The 18,973-nt window shown below is 45.3% G+C and overlaps 2 protein-coding genes across 2 annotated transcripts; both read right to left on the reverse strand.

Annotated features, from left to right (window-relative positions):
- Positions 1-2,058: 2,058 nt before the first annotated feature.
- cep152 (centrosomal protein 152) lies at positions 2,059-13,227 on the reverse strand. The gene is made up of 29 exons (XM_077007410.1): positions 13,096-13,227; positions 12,688-12,808; positions 11,314-11,417; positions 11,135-11,198; positions 10,767-11,036; positions 10,503-10,665; positions 10,234-10,374; positions 9,945-10,084; positions 9,525-9,725; positions 9,005-9,245; positions 8,671-8,762; positions 8,198-8,361; positions 7,475-7,679; positions 7,243-7,350; positions 6,961-7,091; positions 6,679-6,807; positions 6,410-6,545; positions 6,093-6,245; positions 5,697-5,966; positions 5,448-5,579; positions 4,987-5,360; positions 4,696-4,894; positions 4,465-4,540; positions 4,207-4,374; positions 3,847-3,934; positions 3,667-3,749; positions 3,359-3,515; positions 3,139-3,245; positions 2,059-3,048 (listed from the first exon to the last, which is right to left on the reverse strand). The coding sequence occupies exons 2-29, from the start codon at positions 12,775-12,777 to the stop codon at positions 2,201-2,203; spliced, it is 5,034 nt and encodes a 1,677-aa protein (XP_076863525.1). The 5' UTR covers positions 12,778-12,808; positions 13,096-13,227; the 3' UTR covers positions 2,059-2,200.
- Positions 13,228-14,150: 923 nt separating this feature from the next.
- cops2 (COP9 signalosome subunit 2) lies at positions 14,151-18,972 on the reverse strand. Its single transcript, XM_077007422.1, has 13 exons — positions 18,816-18,972; positions 17,556-17,669; positions 17,395-17,472; positions 17,140-17,265; positions 16,940-17,029; positions 16,611-16,688; positions 16,347-16,521; positions 16,047-16,225; positions 15,902-15,954; positions 15,658-15,755; positions 15,478-15,560; positions 15,338-15,396; positions 14,151-14,697 (listed from the first exon to the last, which is right to left on the reverse strand). The coding sequence occupies exons 1-13, from the start codon at positions 18,867-18,869 to the stop codon at positions 14,553-14,555; spliced, it is 1,332 nt and encodes a 443-aa protein (XP_076863537.1). The 5' UTR covers positions 18,870-18,972; the 3' UTR covers positions 14,151-14,552.
- Position 18,973: the final 1 nt, after the last annotated feature.

Here is an 18,973-nt window from a genome sequence, read left to right on the forward strand (position 1 = left end):
TTTATTCTGACAAATCTGCTTGTGAAGTCGACAGCTGTGTACCATAATACACTGATACAATGATTTATTGATTAGTATCAGTAAGTAGAATATAAAAATACACCTGTATTAAAATACGAACCTTTGTGTTGCAGTGAAAACTAGAGGACTGGTCACGGTCGTAGGCAGTAGTGTTATAATCACCTGGTATATCTCATTTTGAGACTAATAACCATTTCCTGTAGGCAGTGGTTTTATTACTAGTTTTATTGTCGAAGACTGCTTATAAATGTATACATTTGCAATAGTTGTCTGCATGCATTTGAAGCAGCCAACCCACTATTCTGTGCAGACCCATGATGTAATTTTGCTTGACTTTTTGCAAGGTGGCAACCCACTTTGGTTTATAAATGATGACTGATTAGAGGGGAAAGGTTTAAAGGTTGGAACGGAACCAACATTCTTTTACCAAGGTCTTAAGGACCTATAGATGCAGTAGGATTATAGGACCTATAGATGCAGTACTAGTCAAAGATTTAACACACAAAACAATCTAAATAATAAAAATGTAAATTCCTTTCAAATGCCCCCTCGGCTAGTAGTTTTTCATAGCAACTTTAGTTTGAACAAATGTGATGGCAGTCTTACAGCTCACTGAAACAAGGCTGCCAGGAGACCGACATGCACAAAAATGAAGCACGAACGGGGAAACTAAAAACTGCTCAAAAACTGGCATTCCTAAACCAAAAGAATAAGGACTGAAGAAAGACACGGCCAGAGGAATTCCCCGAGGAGGGGTGGGAGAACTTCAGCTAGGGGGCAGATGGAACTCTGGAGGTGAAGGTGCCACTCCAAGCTGCAGAGCTTGAGGAGAACGAGGAGACCCAGGAGACAGCCCTTCAGCACTCTGCTTGAAATACCAGCTTTGTCTGTTGCCAGATCTGTGAACAAAGACTAAGCATTTGGGAGTCTACGAGCTGCCCTAAAATAAGCAGGACAGGTGAGGCCAATTGCCCCAGATTACCCTGTAGCTCCCTCTAGTGGGCAACCATGGACGTAATTTTGGGGGGGGGGGGGACGGGGGGGACATGTCCCCCCCACTTTTTCAAAAGCCGGCTTTGGTCCCCCCCCCAGTTTTTATGGTTAAAACCAAATATTTAAATAGCGACGAATCTATGTCCCCACTTTTGAAATCAAAATTACGTCCATGTGGGCAACAGCAGCCTGATCTGAGCCAAACGGAGTAGTTTAAGGTTCGTGAGACTATGGCCAAGCTCCCCGCAACAGAAAAATCAACCCCAGGTTGAACAGATGGACAAAGCCCAGAAAAACCAAAGAGAAGCTGAACTCTAGAGTCAAGGTGTCTGATCACACTCCATCATGTATTTTGTTGCTTACAGAGATGTGTGTGTGTGTGTACGCATGTTTAGTTGTATAAGCCAACAGTTCTTTTTCAGTCGATTTACTGACTGATGGTGACCTGAAGATTGATAAAACATGACCTGCTGAGAACTTGGATATCTTCTGCTACGTGGAGACGGTGGTGTCTGGATTTGTCGTGAACCACATGAACCCGCGAACATATGTGAAAGGTTCAGGTTGGTGTAATGTACATCACATTAGGAAAGTGGAGTTTCAGTGGATTTTAGGTGACATGCCCCATCTCCAGATACCAACCCAAAAAAGCACCTTTGCTTAAATGATGCAATCAGGATGATACAAATTATACAAGAATATTAAGAACAGTCAATTTCATGGCACATGGAATTGAAGCGTTGCTGAGAGCGAATGAGTGCAGATATTGGGTGAAGCACTCTGCACTGCCACTCTGTGTGAAAAGTACTTTACAAATCACCTTGTCTGGCCTTCAACCCAGTGTTCCTAATGAAGACCCCAGTGAGTGGACATTAACAGTATACAACATGCATCCACTGAGCAAACCCAGGCCATTCGTGAGAGAGACAGATGAAGGGTATAGGACTACAGTGAAACCACCAACCCTGCGTAGCACATAAAACTGGTGCTTAAACACGGACTGTAAAATGACTGTGCCTATTAAGTGACGTTAAACCGTAGAAGGCGTGCTAAAATAAAGTTTAATTAGAAAATTGCATTTGCATTTATAATAAAATATATACAATATTCAGTCAAAAACTACGACCCACACATGCGGGAACACACACACACACACACACACACACACACACACACACACACACGGTCATTTCTGAATGTGGGACGAAGGGCTGTCAAAGCCACTATCCTGCTGACGTACTTTAAATTCAGAGAACAAGTTCTTGGTACACAGTGCATGGATCCTCTCTTTCTCAGAACCTGGAATTGGTTCTCTGGCCGTAGTTGTGTGAACACCCGTGCCCTGTTTCGGTTTCAAACACGTGGGCTTCTTTACCATCTCTTTGTAAACAGTCACATCAGAGTCGTCACCTAAAGTGCTTCCAAAGTCCAGGTCGTGGACTGGGAGTCCTGCCACCAACAATGGCCTCACTACATTTTTGCTGGGGTAGTTGGTCAGGTAAACATTGGTACAGGTGGGGCCGTTACTGGATAAACTCCAGTCACTCTGAGCGGCGTCTCTCACCGGTGCCTCCTCGATCAGGGAGGGGTCTCCAGCCACCTGTGGACTCGTGGTTCTCCCGGACTCTCTCCCTATTAGGTACACGTCCCTGCTCTGCTTCCTCAGTGTAACGTTAGCAGAGCTAACGTCTCCGTTGGGGACACTGGACGATGCAACGTCAGCGAGGGCTTTAGGAGCACGGTGGTGGAGAGACACGGGGGTAACGTGTTCAGCTACCCCCAGACCATCAGCAGCACTGCCCCTCACAGAGCCCAGGAGGTCAGGAGGAGAGGTCTTGTCCCCCAGCGCGAGTCCTCCCCGTTTGGCTCTGTGGAGGGCGTGCTTGGTTTCAGTAACAGAACGGATGTGACGGACTTGATTCTTCTTGCAGTCCTCCTGGTTCTCGGCTGTGACTGAGAGGCTTTGGCCTGAAGCAGCAGCCCCAGACACTCTGGCAAGATGTTCATTATTGGTCTCTGGATTTGAGAACGGTACTACAAAACAAGACAAAGAAAATGTAGAACAAGTCAATTTTACTACTATTAAAACTACAACTGCTTCTTTTTGAGACGTGCAGGAAGCACCTTGAACATCAGGGTTCCTCTGGGGTTTCTTCTTGGGCTGAGGTGTCTCCAGCACTTTAGCCATGGCGGCCAGTTTACTGGCAGCACTTATGATCTTCTTTTCTGCACTGGAGTTTAAAGAAGCCGTTAACAGGAGGACACGGCGGTACGACAGACGGCAAAACGCTGATGGGGACAGAACCAAGAGCAAGTGGACAGAACCCAGGATGGGAAGTCTTACCCGGTGGTCTGAGCTCCGTCGTCCAGGAGCTCCTGCAGGCAGGTGAGGTAGTAGGTGCGCATGCGCCGGGCCGTGTCCTGCCTCTCCCTCAGAACCTCGGCCCGGATCAGCTCCGCCGCCCTCTCTTTGCTCTCCTGCAGGTAGTGCAGCATGTCACCTGCACCACACACGGCACGCGTCAGGCGCGCACAAACACGACCGGGCCGCCAATCGAACCCGCCTCACAGGAATGAGAAATTAAAAACTCAACGAGCACAGTAACGTACGGAGAACGCTCAGGACAAAAGACTCAGAGAAAACGCACGAACCTCTGATCTTCTGTACAGCTTTCATGTACTGCAGTTTCATTTCTTCAAGGCCAGCCTGGAGACTCTGTTGACCGTCCGCACCACTGTAACAAATGTAAATAGTCTTAATTTTACAATATTTGTAAAAGGTATATGTACATCAGGCCTAAAAACAACCGTTCTTAATAAAAAGGTACAAACCCTGTTTCTTTGCATATAGTGAGTTTGATCTGCTCAAGTTCTTTTGCGTGAGAGTCCCTCTCCCTGCGCAAGACTTCTTCATGGTCCTCTGCGGTCACCAGAGTTACAAAACATTTCATTACAAATTCAGGTAGAGTACTGAAACTGGTTATGGTTCTGTAAGTCCTTCCACACTCACAAGTGTCTGGTAGCCTCAAACTGGGACAGGCGCGTTTCCAAAGCGCAATTTTAAAGAAGGGATGATGTGAACTTCACGATTGTTGTCTAGTATGGACTGATGGTGGTAGAGTGAAGGGCGTGTGTGTACAACGGTGGCGTGTGTGTACAACGGTGGCGTGTTGGGTTTGGAGCTCCACGCACCTCTCAGCGTGTGCAGGGTGTTCTTGTGCTGTCGGACGGTGCGCTGCAGCTGACGACACGTCTTCTCCAGGTGCCTCTGCAGGTCCTGGCGGTTCTTCTGGAGCTTGGCCACCGTCTCGGCACAGCCCGCCCTGCCACACACGCCGTCCTCGGGCCGGGCCGCAGAGCCTGGGAAGTGCCAGACGCAGGTCAGCATCTCACGCCCAGACGCAGGAAGAACGAGGAGTCATGGGAGCCGGGGGGGAGGGGCAGGCTTACCGCGCACAGCCTGGAGCTCCTTCTCACGCTGCTCCTGGCTCGTCTTCAGCAAACGCCTCAACGTATCCTCACCGCTCTGCATACAGGGTAAACGGGCTTTTACATTCGTAAGAACATTAGGAACGTTTCAGAGTTGGCAGAGTTTTTAAACAACTTTTTAAAAAGCGGTTTGTCTCAATAATACAAGTGATGAACCCATAAGCTGAGAAAAAGCAGGTACACATGACAAACCTTTAGACACTCCTGCTTGGTGTGGGCCACAGCTGTGGAGAGAGCCTCACTGCACACGGCCCTCAGTCTGGCTCTCACCCCAACGTCACTGCTACCTCCGTCCTCCCAAACCTCCCGCTCCAAGTTCTGCAACTCCATCAGAACCTCCTTCAGCTCAGCCAGCACCTCCTCCTGGGTCCGACCCTGCTCTTCCCTCAACCTTAAATACGTCACCCAAGTGGGAGTTTAGAACTCTTCGGTGTGGGTTTACACGAGGAACGTGAGGTGTACATTTGTGCGTTGGATCCTGACCGGACTGCGTGCTGACCCCTCCACTCCTCCTCCTTCTTCTTCAGGATCTTCTGGGCCTGTGCGAGGGTCTCCTCCCGGGCTCGCTCTGTGCTCATCTCCAGCCGGGCCTGGTTCTCCTGCTGCTCCCTCTGAAGCTGGGCCCTCAGGCCCGACACCTCCTCCTGCGTCTCCCTGCTCCACGTGGACCGGGCTGCAGAGAGCTCGGACTCCAGGAGCGACGCCCGCTCCTCCACACAACGTTCCAGCTGCGTGTTCAGGGAGACCACCTGCTCCTCAAGCTCTCCATTTCTCCTCCTGTAGTCTTCCAGCTCCTTGTGTTTCTCCTCCATAGTCTCCTGCCATCTGCCCTCAGCTGCTTTTACTGCCTTAGATATCTAGAGATTCATATAGAAAAGGGGTTTAACATGGAAATGGATCAGTGGTCGTTGTACAGTAGGAACACACCTGAAGTAATTCCACACCTGCTCTTGGACGTGCTGCTGCTGTAGTTTCTCCCACTGCTCCTTCTCTGTCTGCAGGCTGGTTTTGTACTCTGGGAGGGAGGTCAGGTCCTGGATCCAGAGACCGTACGCTCTGGACACGGCACCTTCAACCTGCGTGAGCCGAGACGAAGCGGAGGAAGGTGTCTGTGCGGTGGAGAGATCACGACTGCCCAGTGTGGGATCAAGTAGTTCGCACGATGCAGTGTATGGAGCGTGTGTGAGGCGGACCTGTGAGGACACATCCTGCGTGTGTTTCTGCTGCAGCTCTCTCTCCGCCCGTCTCACGGCCTCCTCCACCGCTCTGGCCAGAGCGCCGTCGGCCTCCCGCTGCAGGGCCGTTCTCTGGGCGCCGAGCCGGGCCTCCAGCTGCTGCAGCGAGACGGGCTGGGCCGCCGGCTCCGTGCGCTCCGTCTGAGAGGAGCCCTCCTGGGTGGACGCTCTGACTCCTCGCCTCTCCTTCACCGCCTCCTCCAGCCTGCACGCCCACGTCTTCTCCAGCTGCGTGCGCAACCACCAACACGCGTGTTCAGGTACACAAGATCCTCAGATTCTCACAGCACAACACAGCCTGGTCAGGTATTGCAGTTAAACAGCGGAGCGTTCCAAAGGACGCCGAGCGCTGACCTGTTCACGCTGCTTGGCCACCTCACGCTGCAGCTCACGCTCACTGTCTCTAGTACACTGGGCTTTAAACTCCGCAAACGCCTGTTGGTGCTGAGAGGCCAAATGTGCCTCCTGTTTCTGCAGAGCCATCTCCGCCTCCTCTCTCTTCTTCAGCTGGACACCAGAGGTACGACACAAACCAGGTTCAACACAGACAACATCAACAAGCAAATCAAAAGTAAATAAATAAACTGACCAATCTCTGAATTTTCTACTTGGAGCATTGAAACACGAGTTGAAACGTGGCAGGAACTCCACTAAGCGCGTCAGCGAGTTACCTCGAGCTCTCTCAGTTTCCTCTCGTCGTCTATCCTGCTCTGGAGAGTTTCTTCCAGTTTATCCTTTTCCTTGCAAACCGAAATGTAACACTCCTGCACTGCCAAAACCTCTCGACTGAGGTCTGCTAGTTTAGATCTGCAAACAGGGTGGGCAAAGTTAACATTAGTCCCTTAGCACTATTAACGCTACACTTCTAACCACAGCACCAGAGGCTGTTCAGAAGCACGTCTGGCACACGTCTGATGGGTGGAGGAGAAGAAGCCCTTACTCCAGCTGCTGGATGTGCTGCTGGTGTTGGGTAGAGAGGTGCTCCACACGCGTGGTGTGTTCCTGCAGCAGTTCTGCGCGCACGCGCTGGACCACGTCGTCTCTGTACTGCTGCTGGGTCCTCTCGTACCTTCCAGTGTAAAGAGGGGAAGACTTTGTTGAACGCTGACACTACTGGCGGCGCTCTACACAGAGCGACTCTAACGTAGTTGGCAACGCTGAAGGAGTCGCTTGAGCGTTTCTTCGTTGTTCTCTTTAAAACCTCCCCCCATCAGATCCGCACCTCTCCGCTGCTTCCTGCTTCTCCTGGTCCAGCTCCTGAATCATCTCCCTCATCTTGGTGCACAGCTCAGAGTTAGCCGCTTTCACCTTCTCCTCACTCTGCTTCAGGTCCTTGTTTTGCGCCTCTAGAGTCTAACGTTGTAAAAACCGCCACACACACACACACACACACACACACACACACACACACACACACACACACACACACACACAGCTGAACTACGTTTCCTTGGTCTCCTGATTGCCAGGGGTGCAGGAGCTGAGGTGTTGGGCTCACACGGACCTCCACCCTCTCCCGCAGCTGCCTCCGCTCCTCCTCCAGACTGTCCAGCTGGTCGTGAGGAGCCGTGCTGGGTCGCTCCAGGTGCTTCTGCAGACAGCTCTCCCGTACCTGCACAGGAGCGCACGCTCTTCAAGGCCAACGCACGCTTACACGGTCACATCGCAGGAAAGCACCGAGACTCAAGGGCGTTGGGAGGGTGAAATGGTGCGTTGGTGTAAGAGACGACTCTCACCGCGGACTCCTTCACGCTCCTCTCAGCTCCAGTCAGCTGTGTGCGCAGCTGTTCCTCGTGCTGGTGGGAGGTTTTCAGCTCCTCCTGTAACTGAGAGATCTTCTGCCTCTTGGTCTTCAGCTGAGCGAGACATCTCTGCAGCTCAATCTGCAGCTCCCGCACCACGTCGCCCTTAGGAAGGACGGAGTCTGACGAGACAGGAGGGCTGAAAATGAGCAGATTAGGACTAAATTAGACTGAGCCTCTAATAAATGGATCATTAAATGTTACATAGCCATGACGCAGGTAACTCGTAGGTCAACTCAACGCAGGTTTTATTTTTATTTCTTTTCCAGCCTCTCTCAAATGTTCAGAGCCGTTTTATGCATTGAACTGGTCCTAGTATACAAAAACTCTCCCACACAATCTCTCTTACACAATCCTCAACCTATACGTGATTAATTAGTACATTTTAACTTAATTTAAAAAAACAATAAAACATTAAATGTGATGAGAAAATTATTTCAGTTACTCTTATAACTGTAGGGATATACAAAGTATGATTTAATGATGGTAAATACAAAATTGCCATCATCAAATAATACATCTTCTGGCAACATGTTGAGCACCTCTTAAATAACTGGGAGGAACAGCAGGTTTCATCTAATCATATTTCAATCTGAAATCAGAATTCAACTGAATGAGTCATTACAGTATAAAACAGCGCGGTCATGAATGCATCACCTCTGCTTCCTGCCATTGCTCCTCTTAACTGCCTTCATTCCCAGATCTATGCAGGACTGCGAGAGGTGGTTCTCCCAGTCTGCACTCAAGTCAAAAGAAACTGCCCCAAGCTTCACGGCAGACTCGTACAGGGTGATGTGTTCCTTCAGCTCCTTCAGCTCTTCCTGTGGGGACAGGAGCAAACACCCAAGGTGACATGTCTGCATTTAAAATTGGCCCATTTAACCAAATGTGAGGCTTGCATTAATCTATAACTAATACCATATTTATGTGTAGTTGTTTTGGGTAGCTTTTATGTTTAGCTGTAAATCGTAATTTCTGTGTCCCGCGTTTGTCATGCAGTTATGTTGCAACACTAGATTTGGGATGAAGTATATTCATTCTCTCTCTCTCTATGTATGTGCCAGACAAAGGTCTAGTGGTTCTCTCTCTCTCTCTCACACACACACACACACACACACACACACACACACCTGTAACGTTCGGTTCATGTCTTCACTGATGTTGCGGCTAGACTGTGCCTGTTGGAGCTTGAGCTGCATCTGGCTCATCTCCTGCACGGAGCCTAAACACACACACACACACACAAAAAACGTGCTCAAGGGACAAGATGAGACATATTCCACCTTCATATGGGACGCGATGAGGAAACATCATACGACCAACAAAACGACATGAGCTGCATTTCATTAAGACACTTGAGAAACCACCTCCGCCCCCCTGTGGTATTATTGGAGTGGGTCAAGCTCATCATGATGTGTGCAGACGCAGACCCAACACAGTGAGGAGCGACGCAGCCCAACACACCCGTGTGAAGCAGCTGGGCACACTGCTGCTGGCTCTCCTCCAGGCGCTTGGTCAGGGTGTTGACCACCTTCGCACGCTCCACCTGATCCTTCTCCCTCTGCTGGTCCAGCTCCCTCACCTGTTCACGCAGACGCTGGGCTGCCTGCACCTGCCACGCACACACACACGCACACACACACACACACACACACACACTTCCTTTAGTCTGTGCAACAGGACCCACAGCAACTTGTAGCGCCCTCTGTTGAAACGTTATAAAAAATACAAACATTTCCATATGTTTCTGCACTGACAGTAATACTATTAAAAACAACTTATTTAAAATAATTACACCACTCCTAGTTAATACAATGTGAGCTTCACTCAAGCCATTTGTATATAAATCTGTCGAACCATAAATATTACAGAAATAATAAGAATCAAAAAGCATCTCCTTGGTACACAACAATAATTGGTGCTGTAGCTAAACTGCTTCTGAGAGCGTTAACCCAGGAACAGGGAGAGGCCCAGGCGCACGGACCTGCTGGTCCAGGCTGTGTGCGTGAGCGTCTATCTGCTGCTGCAGGTCCAGTGTGCGAGCCTCGTACTGCTCCTTCATCACAGCCATGTCTCTGTCGTGCTGCTCACGCGCCCGGGTCAGTGTGTCTGAGCGACACAGCTCCATCATCTGCTGCTGCATGCTGTCTACTGCAGCCTCGGTAGCATGCTGCTTCTTTATGTTCTACACACACACACACACACACACACACACACACACACACACACACACACACACACAGCTTTGTAGTTACATCCACTTTATTCATCCTCTACAGAGTTAATTATTGCTTGGTTTCTGACCGAATACAGACTGGCTGGATATACCGTCTCTACTTACAAGATGGTTTGGATTAATAATTATTTATTAGACTGATGTCTAGTGATGAATATGAATTTTTACCTCCTGTTCTCTCTCACTAAAGACCTGGATCTGTTTCTCCAGAGATTGGACTTTGACTTTTAGCTGAGATTCCCTCTCCTTCACCTCCTCTATCAGACGACTGGACTCCTTCAGGGACACCGCCAGACCTTCCTTCTCATCTGAGAAAAAAAAGGCAAAAACATCATAATCCATTTTTACTGGGACTGACCTGAACTAACAGAACTGCTGCTGAGAAATGGATGATTGTAGTTTACTGATATAGCATAAGGCTGCAATACACAAAAATAAACTCCAGGAGTTTAATGACCTCTGACGATGGCAAACTGATGCTCCACGTATCTCATTTTGCGTCTGCTATCCTCCAGTCTCTGTTCCAGCTCTTCGATCTGCCTTGACTGGGCTTTGTTTAAAATCTTTAGTTGAGCACATTCCTGTGCATCAGCAGTACCTGAAAAACCAAAAAGACGCTCCACATTTCAGATGCTTTACTCGTCCCTGCTTATTTTAGCTGCTGGTCTGCAGCCCTTCTGAGTATGTGATGGCGAGGATGTTTTTGCTCTACAGGTAAAAACTCACCTGGTGACGAGTCAAGGAAATCCCGCTGAAGCTGGTTAAAGTGGTCGTGTTGAGAAGGAGCCTGCGTGTTGAACAACTGTGGGGGACTCGCGGGTTTCTGTGGGCGGTAGCTGACTTTGTACGTACCGACACTGTTGCTCTCGGTTATTCCATTACCAAAATTCTGGAGGTTACAGGGGACAGGGAGGACATGGTTCACATCATCTACACCGCGCAGTTAATCAACTCAAGCACAGCAACACCATCTAACATACGAGTCCTCACCTGAAAATGGTTCTGTTTAATTGCATGCTCTCCTGTGTGAGGGTACGTTTCCTGTTCATAGCCCTCCCCAGAAGAGTAGTTGTCTGCACCATCGGAGTCTGCTGTTCCTGCAGAAGAGTAGACACAGTCTCCACGGTGGTGTGTATCCCAGGCTTGTGGTGGGTGATCCATTCCACCCTGGAGACGACGAACATGGCCGTTTGGCTGTGATGCTGTGTTGTCGTACGTGCAACCTTGATGATGGGACTGATCGTAGCCATCCTGAGGATTCTGTCAGAGGATCGTTTTCACAATTGTAAAGATGTAAGTATTTGGAATAACAATATAGCATTTAATGTCTTAGAACTGGAAAGAGGCAAGAAACTCACATCTTCAACGGGAAGGGGCCCAGGCTGATTAGACCATTCAGAGTGTTCATAAAAATGCTGTGGTCTAAAACAAACACAAACTACTTATTTACTGCAAGTGAACCTAAAATGTGTAAAGGAAATAAAGAGAGCTGTGATAAGACACTGTTAGTAGGTCCCAGTGGGCATGGTTGGTTTACCTGTTCTTTCCTGGGTGACTGCAGGTGGAGAGGTCCAGCTCAGGTGAAGAGTCCTGACTGTCCTCCAGCATATCATCTGGCAGGTCTGTAAGCAGCTTGTGCAGCTAAAGGACACAGGACGTTCAGACATTGTAAAGTGAAACAGTAAGTTACAAAACGTCTGCAAGACTCAGCAGCCCGTGGACTCAATATAGGATACTACAGCAACCACTGACAAAAACAGCAACACCCAGTTTCAGTACAGTACAGGGAATCAGAGCGGAAAGCCTCTGAATGGTGGGAGGACTGCCAACTGCCAAACTGGAACTTCGACTTGAGGCAAGGCGTAAAAGTCGCAATTAATTCAAGATCAGAAAGGGAAAACGTCCACAAACCAAAAGAACCCAAGAACACCGTCGTGTTCAGTATCAGTCTTAAACACGAGAGGTTTCCTTGGCGAGAGAGGAAAGACGAGACGAACCGGACAGACTTACTCGCCATAATGAGCTGCGGATGTGCCGGACATCTTCCACTGTCCCCTCACTCAGAAAAACAAACACATGCTCCCGCATGACAGCTACACAGAAACTCTGCTGTCACTGTTAGCCTCAGGGACGCACCCCAAGTCTGTTCGGTCTTCTTTTAGTTACTGTGGTCTGTCCATCTTGGATAGATGGGTTAAAACATGCCTAGACTGAGGCTAAAGCTCTTCACCGCACACCGGCTTTCCTAGATCACCGCACTCCAATAGTTACGTCCGCTGCAGTTTCTAAAAACAAATCCTCCATTGTCGCCAGTAGGAAGTCCTCTTTCCTCCAGTTGGTTGTTTAGACCAAAACAACATCAGAGCACATGCTGACACAGTCGTAGCAGATACACCTCTGCACTCAAACCAGTAAAGGCTCAAGGTTGTTCTGCAACAGATAGCTTACTTATGAGTCACAGCCTACAGGCTTGGAAGTATTTGATCTTTAAACACAAACACAAGCCTCAAGGGATCTCCAGATTACTGAAAAAGTCATTTAAACCAAACCTGCATTATTTAGACACAATAATGGGGGATGTGTTGGAATGTGCATTAATCACATTTACAGTTGATGCATATAGTACCTTTAAACGTCCACAGAACATTACATAGCAGCAGCTACAGTCAATAACTTTAGTTTCATACTATAATTAACCACACAAAGGCGATAAATAATATTATGAAAAGGTTCTGCAAACTTTTCGAAGAATTTTGCCTCCTGGACCTTCTGTCCTTCATATTCAACACACCTCCACCTTATTCTAGGACTGATAAAAGAGGCGTGTCCACCTTTCAGTGGGCGTGCCCGCGGAATGATTGGCATGATGTTGGAGAGCAACACAAAACACAGTAGAGATGTTTTACATTACCTCCTGCTCGCGAGCGTAATCTTCCTCATCGTAGTCTTCCTCCTCCTCGTGCTGCGTTTGTAAAGCAGCGCTGTCGAAGTCGATGGACATGGCTGGGCTAGCTACGGCCTGGTCAAATAAACTGGGGGAAAGGGACTTATTAGCCGGCTAGATAACATTCATACAGCGTGTCAGCATCTTTTTTAGTCAATCATTTGACATTATATTTAGTTAGTAGGGAAAAAGACATTTAAATACATAACATGTCGTAACTGCCTTAGTAACTGCGGTTATAACCTAGCAACAACGACCATGTCAAGCCGCACAAACACTGGGTTGCCCAGATAGCCAGATAGCTAACTAGCAAAAAAAATATACACATTAACGAAGTTATCTAATGAGCGAGAACAAACTAGAGGTGCATCTTACCTTTAGCGTCCGAATAAAATATATTCATGACCTAAATTCGTGTCGGGGTTTCTCAGGTAAAGTTTGGCCAGCGGTGTAGCTGGTGACGTTAGAGGACCAGACTGTAAACCAACGTAGTCACACCAAAAAAAGCCGATAAAACACTCAAGTTAGGCAGCCAACCAAGCCAGCTAGTCAACGCTTTAAAAGGTAAGTTTCATTTTTGTGCGTTTAATTCACAACTCTGCTTCAGTGTGTGGTCGTTTGTTTAACTTTGACTGAATTACCGACACAGGTAGCTCGGTAATGGTGAGAGGATGTGCTTAGTGAACACAGCCAACTTAATCCGGTCAGTCGGGACTTCAAACATGGCGGGCGAAACGGCGGCAAAACCCGCGCTGCTCATTGGCTACCGAATGATGGCGGCAAAATCCGCGCTGCTCATTGGTCACCGGATGATGGCGTAAGGTACAAAAGGACACAGAATTTTATTCCTATATTTTGTCCCACTAGGGGCCAGAAAAGAGACAAGCAGCAAAATGTAAGGGACGCTGAGATCTTCTCTAAACATGTAGACTCGTAATAAAATACATGCTTTTATTGGGGATGGGGTAAAAAAAAAAAAAAAAATTTTTTTTAGCAACTTTATATCTCTGTGTAGCTTACAGGTAATAAACTACCACACCTAAACACAACATATAAACGTAACAAAAATCAATGAACAGAAGACTTGTCTTGCGTAAACATTTATCTGCAGCAACAAAGGAAATCTTTATTACTGTTCAGATATGAAACAGTAGATCTTACACAGCATAAGCTATCAGCAGTGAGGTTACCAAACGTATCCCCAAGATCAATGAAATTGAGAATCATTAAATATAAATTTTATGCTCTCCCTTTCAACCATCTTATAGGAACAATGTACTTTTGGAAACTCATTATTGTACTGTTTTTCACTTGTGAAAACTAGAGGAGTTCTAGTAAAGACAGTACTTTAACAGGTGCTGTAGTGCATCTACCAAAACCTTGAAAAGTGAATTAAGCAAAACAAATAAAACATGCTGGCTCTGGCAGCGTTTAACAGATAAACATGTTTAGTTTATTACATTTTCACACCTCCCAAAAAGGTAAAAGGTATACCTTTCTCTTTTTTTTGTTGCCATAACCAAATGTCAAAACATGTGATTAAAATATCTCCCCTCCTCCCAAGGTGACTTCACACCATAGTCTAAAGAACACCGTTTCGGTTGACTTTACAGACTTGGAATAGCAGATTTCCATTGGGGGTTTCTATTTGTACAAGATGTATAAATCTGCTGGGGCTTAAAGTACCTGCCACTGCAGAACACAAACTAGCCAGTTTAAGCACACACTCAATCAGTGATCGGGGAGTACATGAAAGGAGTTGTGTCACTGACAGCCCTCTGAGCTGCCTGGCTATCAGGTAAATGAACAGTTTGGAGATTGTTATTAGCCAATCAAGCTAATTTACTGACGATGGCCTGGTTAAGAGAATTCAGCTGATTGGTCCATTTGTCTAGGGCTGTGTATCGAGCTCCTCCTCTTTTCTGGTGATCAAGCTCCAGCAGCTGGTTAACCTGGTCAATCCGTCCATTGATCGTGCTGAAACAGTACATCAGTATTACCAGTTAGTATTAAAAAACATTATTTGGGTTTGGTTGTTTCAGTCTTCCCCAGGTCCCACACCTACTTCCAAACAGCAATAATCACTACTGTATTTTCCAGACTATAAGCCGCTACCTACTGAAGTTCATGTGGTCAGAGGTGAACTTCAGTATAGCCAGTGTTTTTTATTTAAAATAATTAACACCCTTGAGCCAGTGTGGCTTTGGACATAGATAATGCCGGGCCGTTTGCTGTGATGGATAATTAAAGTCTAGCTCTTATTTATGCATAGAAATGTAAATTGACAATATATGTAGCGTCAATATCTGTAGCGTCTTTATGCACAGATAAACGAGGAGAGTCGGAATTCGGCACAAAACCGGCTGAAAGCCAAATCTGTCGCACGTGAAATGCTAGAGGCACCGTTCGGAAACTGATCAGTTCAGTTAAATGTATTCAGTTCAGTAGATCCGGTAGACCAGGCTTTTAGCCCGGTGCGGCTTATACAACATTTTCCTTTTTTTTTTTTTTTTTTTACTTTGTAGGTGCGGCTTATATAGAGGTACGCTCTATAGTCCTGAAAATACAGTAATTACAATGCCAACAATCAGTAATTGAAATACAGGTGACGACTTACTTGTCCAGTATACACTGCACAAGCAAACTTTCCACATCTGCAACATCAATATTCAGCTCCTGCAGAAATACAGTTAAGCCATGAAGTTACATCGCACAGGAAAATGTGCTAAAAGGATAATCATATGAAAAATGTATTACCTTTGAAATAAAGGGTATGTGTATTCTAGTGTAAGGCTTAATTAATTTGATGAGCACTTGTGTTCTTATGTTCCGTAACAATTCTGAAAGACATAAATAAAGAAAGCCAATTCCATCACGTAAGCTGCCACAGTGACAAAATACTTTAATCCATGTAGAGCTCTTCCAGGTCAGACTTACCCTCAATATGTTCTCTGATGAAGGGATCATCCATTATGTTGCTGTGATTTGTTTTCAAGATTTTCTCAAATTCTGTGATGTCATTGTTCTGGTAGGCACTGTAAAAGCAATCAACATAATTTGTTTAAAATCTTAGAATGTAAGAGAGCTAATTAATGACATTAAATTATACACAGCCAAATGTTCTATAATGTGTGCCGTTTAGTGGAGAGAGTTCATTCTTTATGCATTTATGCAGCCTTACCTTACCAAGTTGGTCATTGCTAGAATTTCTGGGTCATTTTTGTATGGTTTTGCCTAAGCACAAGATTACATTTAAAACAAGCAATTTTAGTCTAAATACAAACCATCACAACAATATTGCTAAACGCACTCTGCATTAAGGTTACCTCTTGAGAATCAAATGGATTTATTCCTGACTTCATCAGCATGTTTGCCAGGACCAAGTACTTTAAACAAGTCGTTCGCCTGGGGCTTCCCGATTCATCGTAATTTTTGAATGCCTCAAAAAAGTCTGTGTGCGCCTTCTCAAATTCTCCCTCCCTTAGATGCATTTTTCCACCACATTCTAAAACAGATTACACATACAAATCCATCATGAAGAACAACCCAAGTGTCATTTTTTGTTACAACTACTACATGGAGTGAAACAGTAGATAAGAACTGACTAATAATGAAAAGAGCGATACCTCGGATGACTCCCATAATGAGTGGATGTGGGATTGCTGACTTAATGTGTAAGGACTGTTCGTATAGCGCTTTCAGCTTCTTGTTGTTTTTTTGTGCTGTGTACATCTGGATTTCCAAAGCATAGATCTCTAACAACTGTGTGCCTTTTTTTAGGTCATCTTCACCATCATCTGTCTTCACAAAGAAAATAAAACAATTTCCATAAAATTCTAATTCTCAACCATGATTAAAAAAAAATGTTCACATTTCTCATTCTCTTTTACCTGACATGACTGGTGCAACTGTCTGAGAATTTTTTGTAGTTTTCCATACTCCTCCCTCTCCAAGTACAACTTCCCCAACTAGGTTGAACAAAATAATATATTTCAGTCATACATGTAATCAGCTTGGATCGGGCAACATTCCTAACTGGAAGTGCATTACTAGTTCTTAGTTTAGATAACATATTAAACATTTTACACTTACGCATGAACACAACAGATCTTAAATAGGTCTAAAGCTATTTATGCTAATTAGATAAAGGACTTAAGTAGTCTAAACTGTACAGTTCATCACTGTGTTTTTTAAGTGTTTCAAATGGTCAAATAAAAACCTTAGTGTTGGTTTTAAACCACAGTCTGTCATTTTTTGCATCTTTTAATGCCTCTAGAGTAGTCTCATAAAACTCCTGAAGCAAATCCATCTGCAAAAAAGAAATGTAAAAAATATGGACATATGATACCCATAACACACCAAAACAAACCACTGTTGGAAAACCGTGTGGTGTTCAACCCGACCCTCTCCCCACTATACCTGTTTGGAAGTTGAAATGTAATCTAGAATGGAGTTGATGGATTTCTCAGAGTAGTTCCTTGTTACAGCACTTCGTATATATGTCAAGAGTTGCTTGTAACGGTTCATCATTTCAGGAAAGTTCGTCTAATTAAATGGGCACATACAAAGCTGAATAAATATTACTTGACACTATGAAAAACTGGCAACAACAAATCCCAATCTTAAAAAAAACATTTTTAGAAAAAGTTAATATTAATTCCGATTGTTGCTTACCAGCTTGAAATTTATTTTAATCATCTGTTTCAGTGCTTTGAAACCCCATTCTCCTTTTTCACCTTCAAGTTCCAGCACCTATAATAACATGGAAACTAATGCATTACTTTTCGTTTTAAGTAGTTTAAACATGTAAAGTGTCCAATACTGCACTGCCTTACCTTCTGAAAGCTACTTAAAGCTGCTTTGGGATCATCTTCTTTTAGGGCTTTTGAATTATAATACTGATTCTCCAGGTCAACATTTGGCTCAGAGTTGCTGTCCTCCGAATATTCCTGAAATCAAAACAGAAAAAGATAAACATCTCATGTCTATGACAGAGACCCTATCCCGTGTACACAGATGGCACTTTCATTTTTGTTTAATCCATTGAATGGGATTTATGCTTGAAGACTCAATCACAACTGCTTAAAAACATCTTCCAAAAAGGTCTCAGCACAAAACCGATGAATTTGCCTTAAACAATCCTGACATAAATTCTTAATTTCAAACAAAAGTGATGAAACAATCTAAATTTACCATGAAAATATACTGAGGTTTTAAAGAGAAGGCAGGATTTAGTACTGCCTGTCAGGTATTTTTTGGAAAACTAGTCTCAGCTGTGAAATACAGAATCAATTATGTTTTCCCTTCTATTTAATTCCACACTGAAACTTTAGCAGTCCACACATCTTTGAGGTTCTCAATAGCACTGGAACTACTGGAAGTAGATTATTACTTTCTCCTCTTTTAAGTTGTTAAACCCTTTGAGATTTATATCATTAATTTCCAAATTCGCATATACCACAATAACCCAGGGTGACTGTACAGGCATTTTACTGACTTTAAACATCAGAACGAGTAGAAATGTGGTAGATATGACCATGATCAGCTGATCAGTCTCATACTCTAAAGCGGACGTCCCTCACAAATGCATGAACACTCTTAAGTTCACAACACTACACAGGACGACATATATATGATTATACCAACACACAGATCATCTCTAAGTATCAAGAGTTCATGTTTGTCCCCATAAAACATCTTAGTGTCTCATTTACACCAGACATGATTCACTAGAAGAGTCACTGACAGCTAGTGACATGTAGCTCCGTTAATACATATTACACACTGCAGAACTGTACCAATACACACATGTAAGGGATTTAAAGTAAACCTGGTCTAAGTAGTAAGATAAATATGAAGTAAACGTTAATAAACACTCCCAACACCGGTGTGGTCGCCATGGCTGCGCTAGTCACATCTATGCTAAGCTACATGCTAACAGGCTATCAACTTAGCAGGCATGATAAAGCGGAGACGTTTTAATTGTAATTAAAGTGCTAACAGCATTCAAACGTGGCATTTATGATATCACGACGGACACTACGCTGCGTGCATTTAAAGCTCCGTAGGTTGCTTTGTGTGTGTGTGTTTTTTACCAGATCATAATCCTCTTCATCGTCGCACATGAAATCATCTTCCATGTCGGACATTTTGACCGGGGAGCTGGGCCGGAAAACTCCCACAATCCTCCGCGCCTCGAAGTAATCCGCGGACGAGCGCGCGTGCGCGGTGTGTGTGTGTGTGTGTGGGGGGG

The sequence above is a fragment of the Brachyhypopomus gauderio genome, chromosome 5 (genome assembly GCF_052324685.1).
Source record: "Brachyhypopomus gauderio isolate BG-103 chromosome 5, BGAUD_0.2, whole genome shotgun sequence".
NCBI classification, from domain to species: domain Eukaryota; kingdom Metazoa; phylum Chordata; class Actinopteri; order Gymnotiformes; family Hypopomidae; genus Brachyhypopomus; species Brachyhypopomus gauderio.

Coding starts and splice junctions, on each gene's coding strand:
- cep152 (XM_077007410.1), bottom strand. CDS start 12,777: ATGTCCATCGACTTCGACAGCGCTGCTTTACAAACGCAGCACGAGGAG. Junction 11,199..11,313: donor AGTCACCCAGGAAAGAACAG/GTAAACCAACCA, acceptor TGTTTGTTTTAG/ACCACAGCATTTTTATGAAC. Junction 3,750..3,846: donor ACTATATGCAAAGAAACAGG/GTTTGTACCTTT, acceptor CATTTGTTACAG/TGGTGCGGACGGTCAACAGA.
- cops2 (XM_077007422.1), bottom strand. CDS start 18,869: ATGTCCGACATGGAAGATGATTTCATGTGCGACGATGAAGAGGATTAT. Junction 16,689..16,939: donor GGTTTAAAACCAACACTAAG/GTTTTTATTTGA, acceptor TGTTCAACCTAG/TTGGGGAAGTTGTACTTGGA. Junction 15,397..15,477: donor ACATACCCTTTATTTCAAAG/GTAATACATTTT, acceptor GTATTTCTGCAG/GAGCTGAATATTGATGTTGC.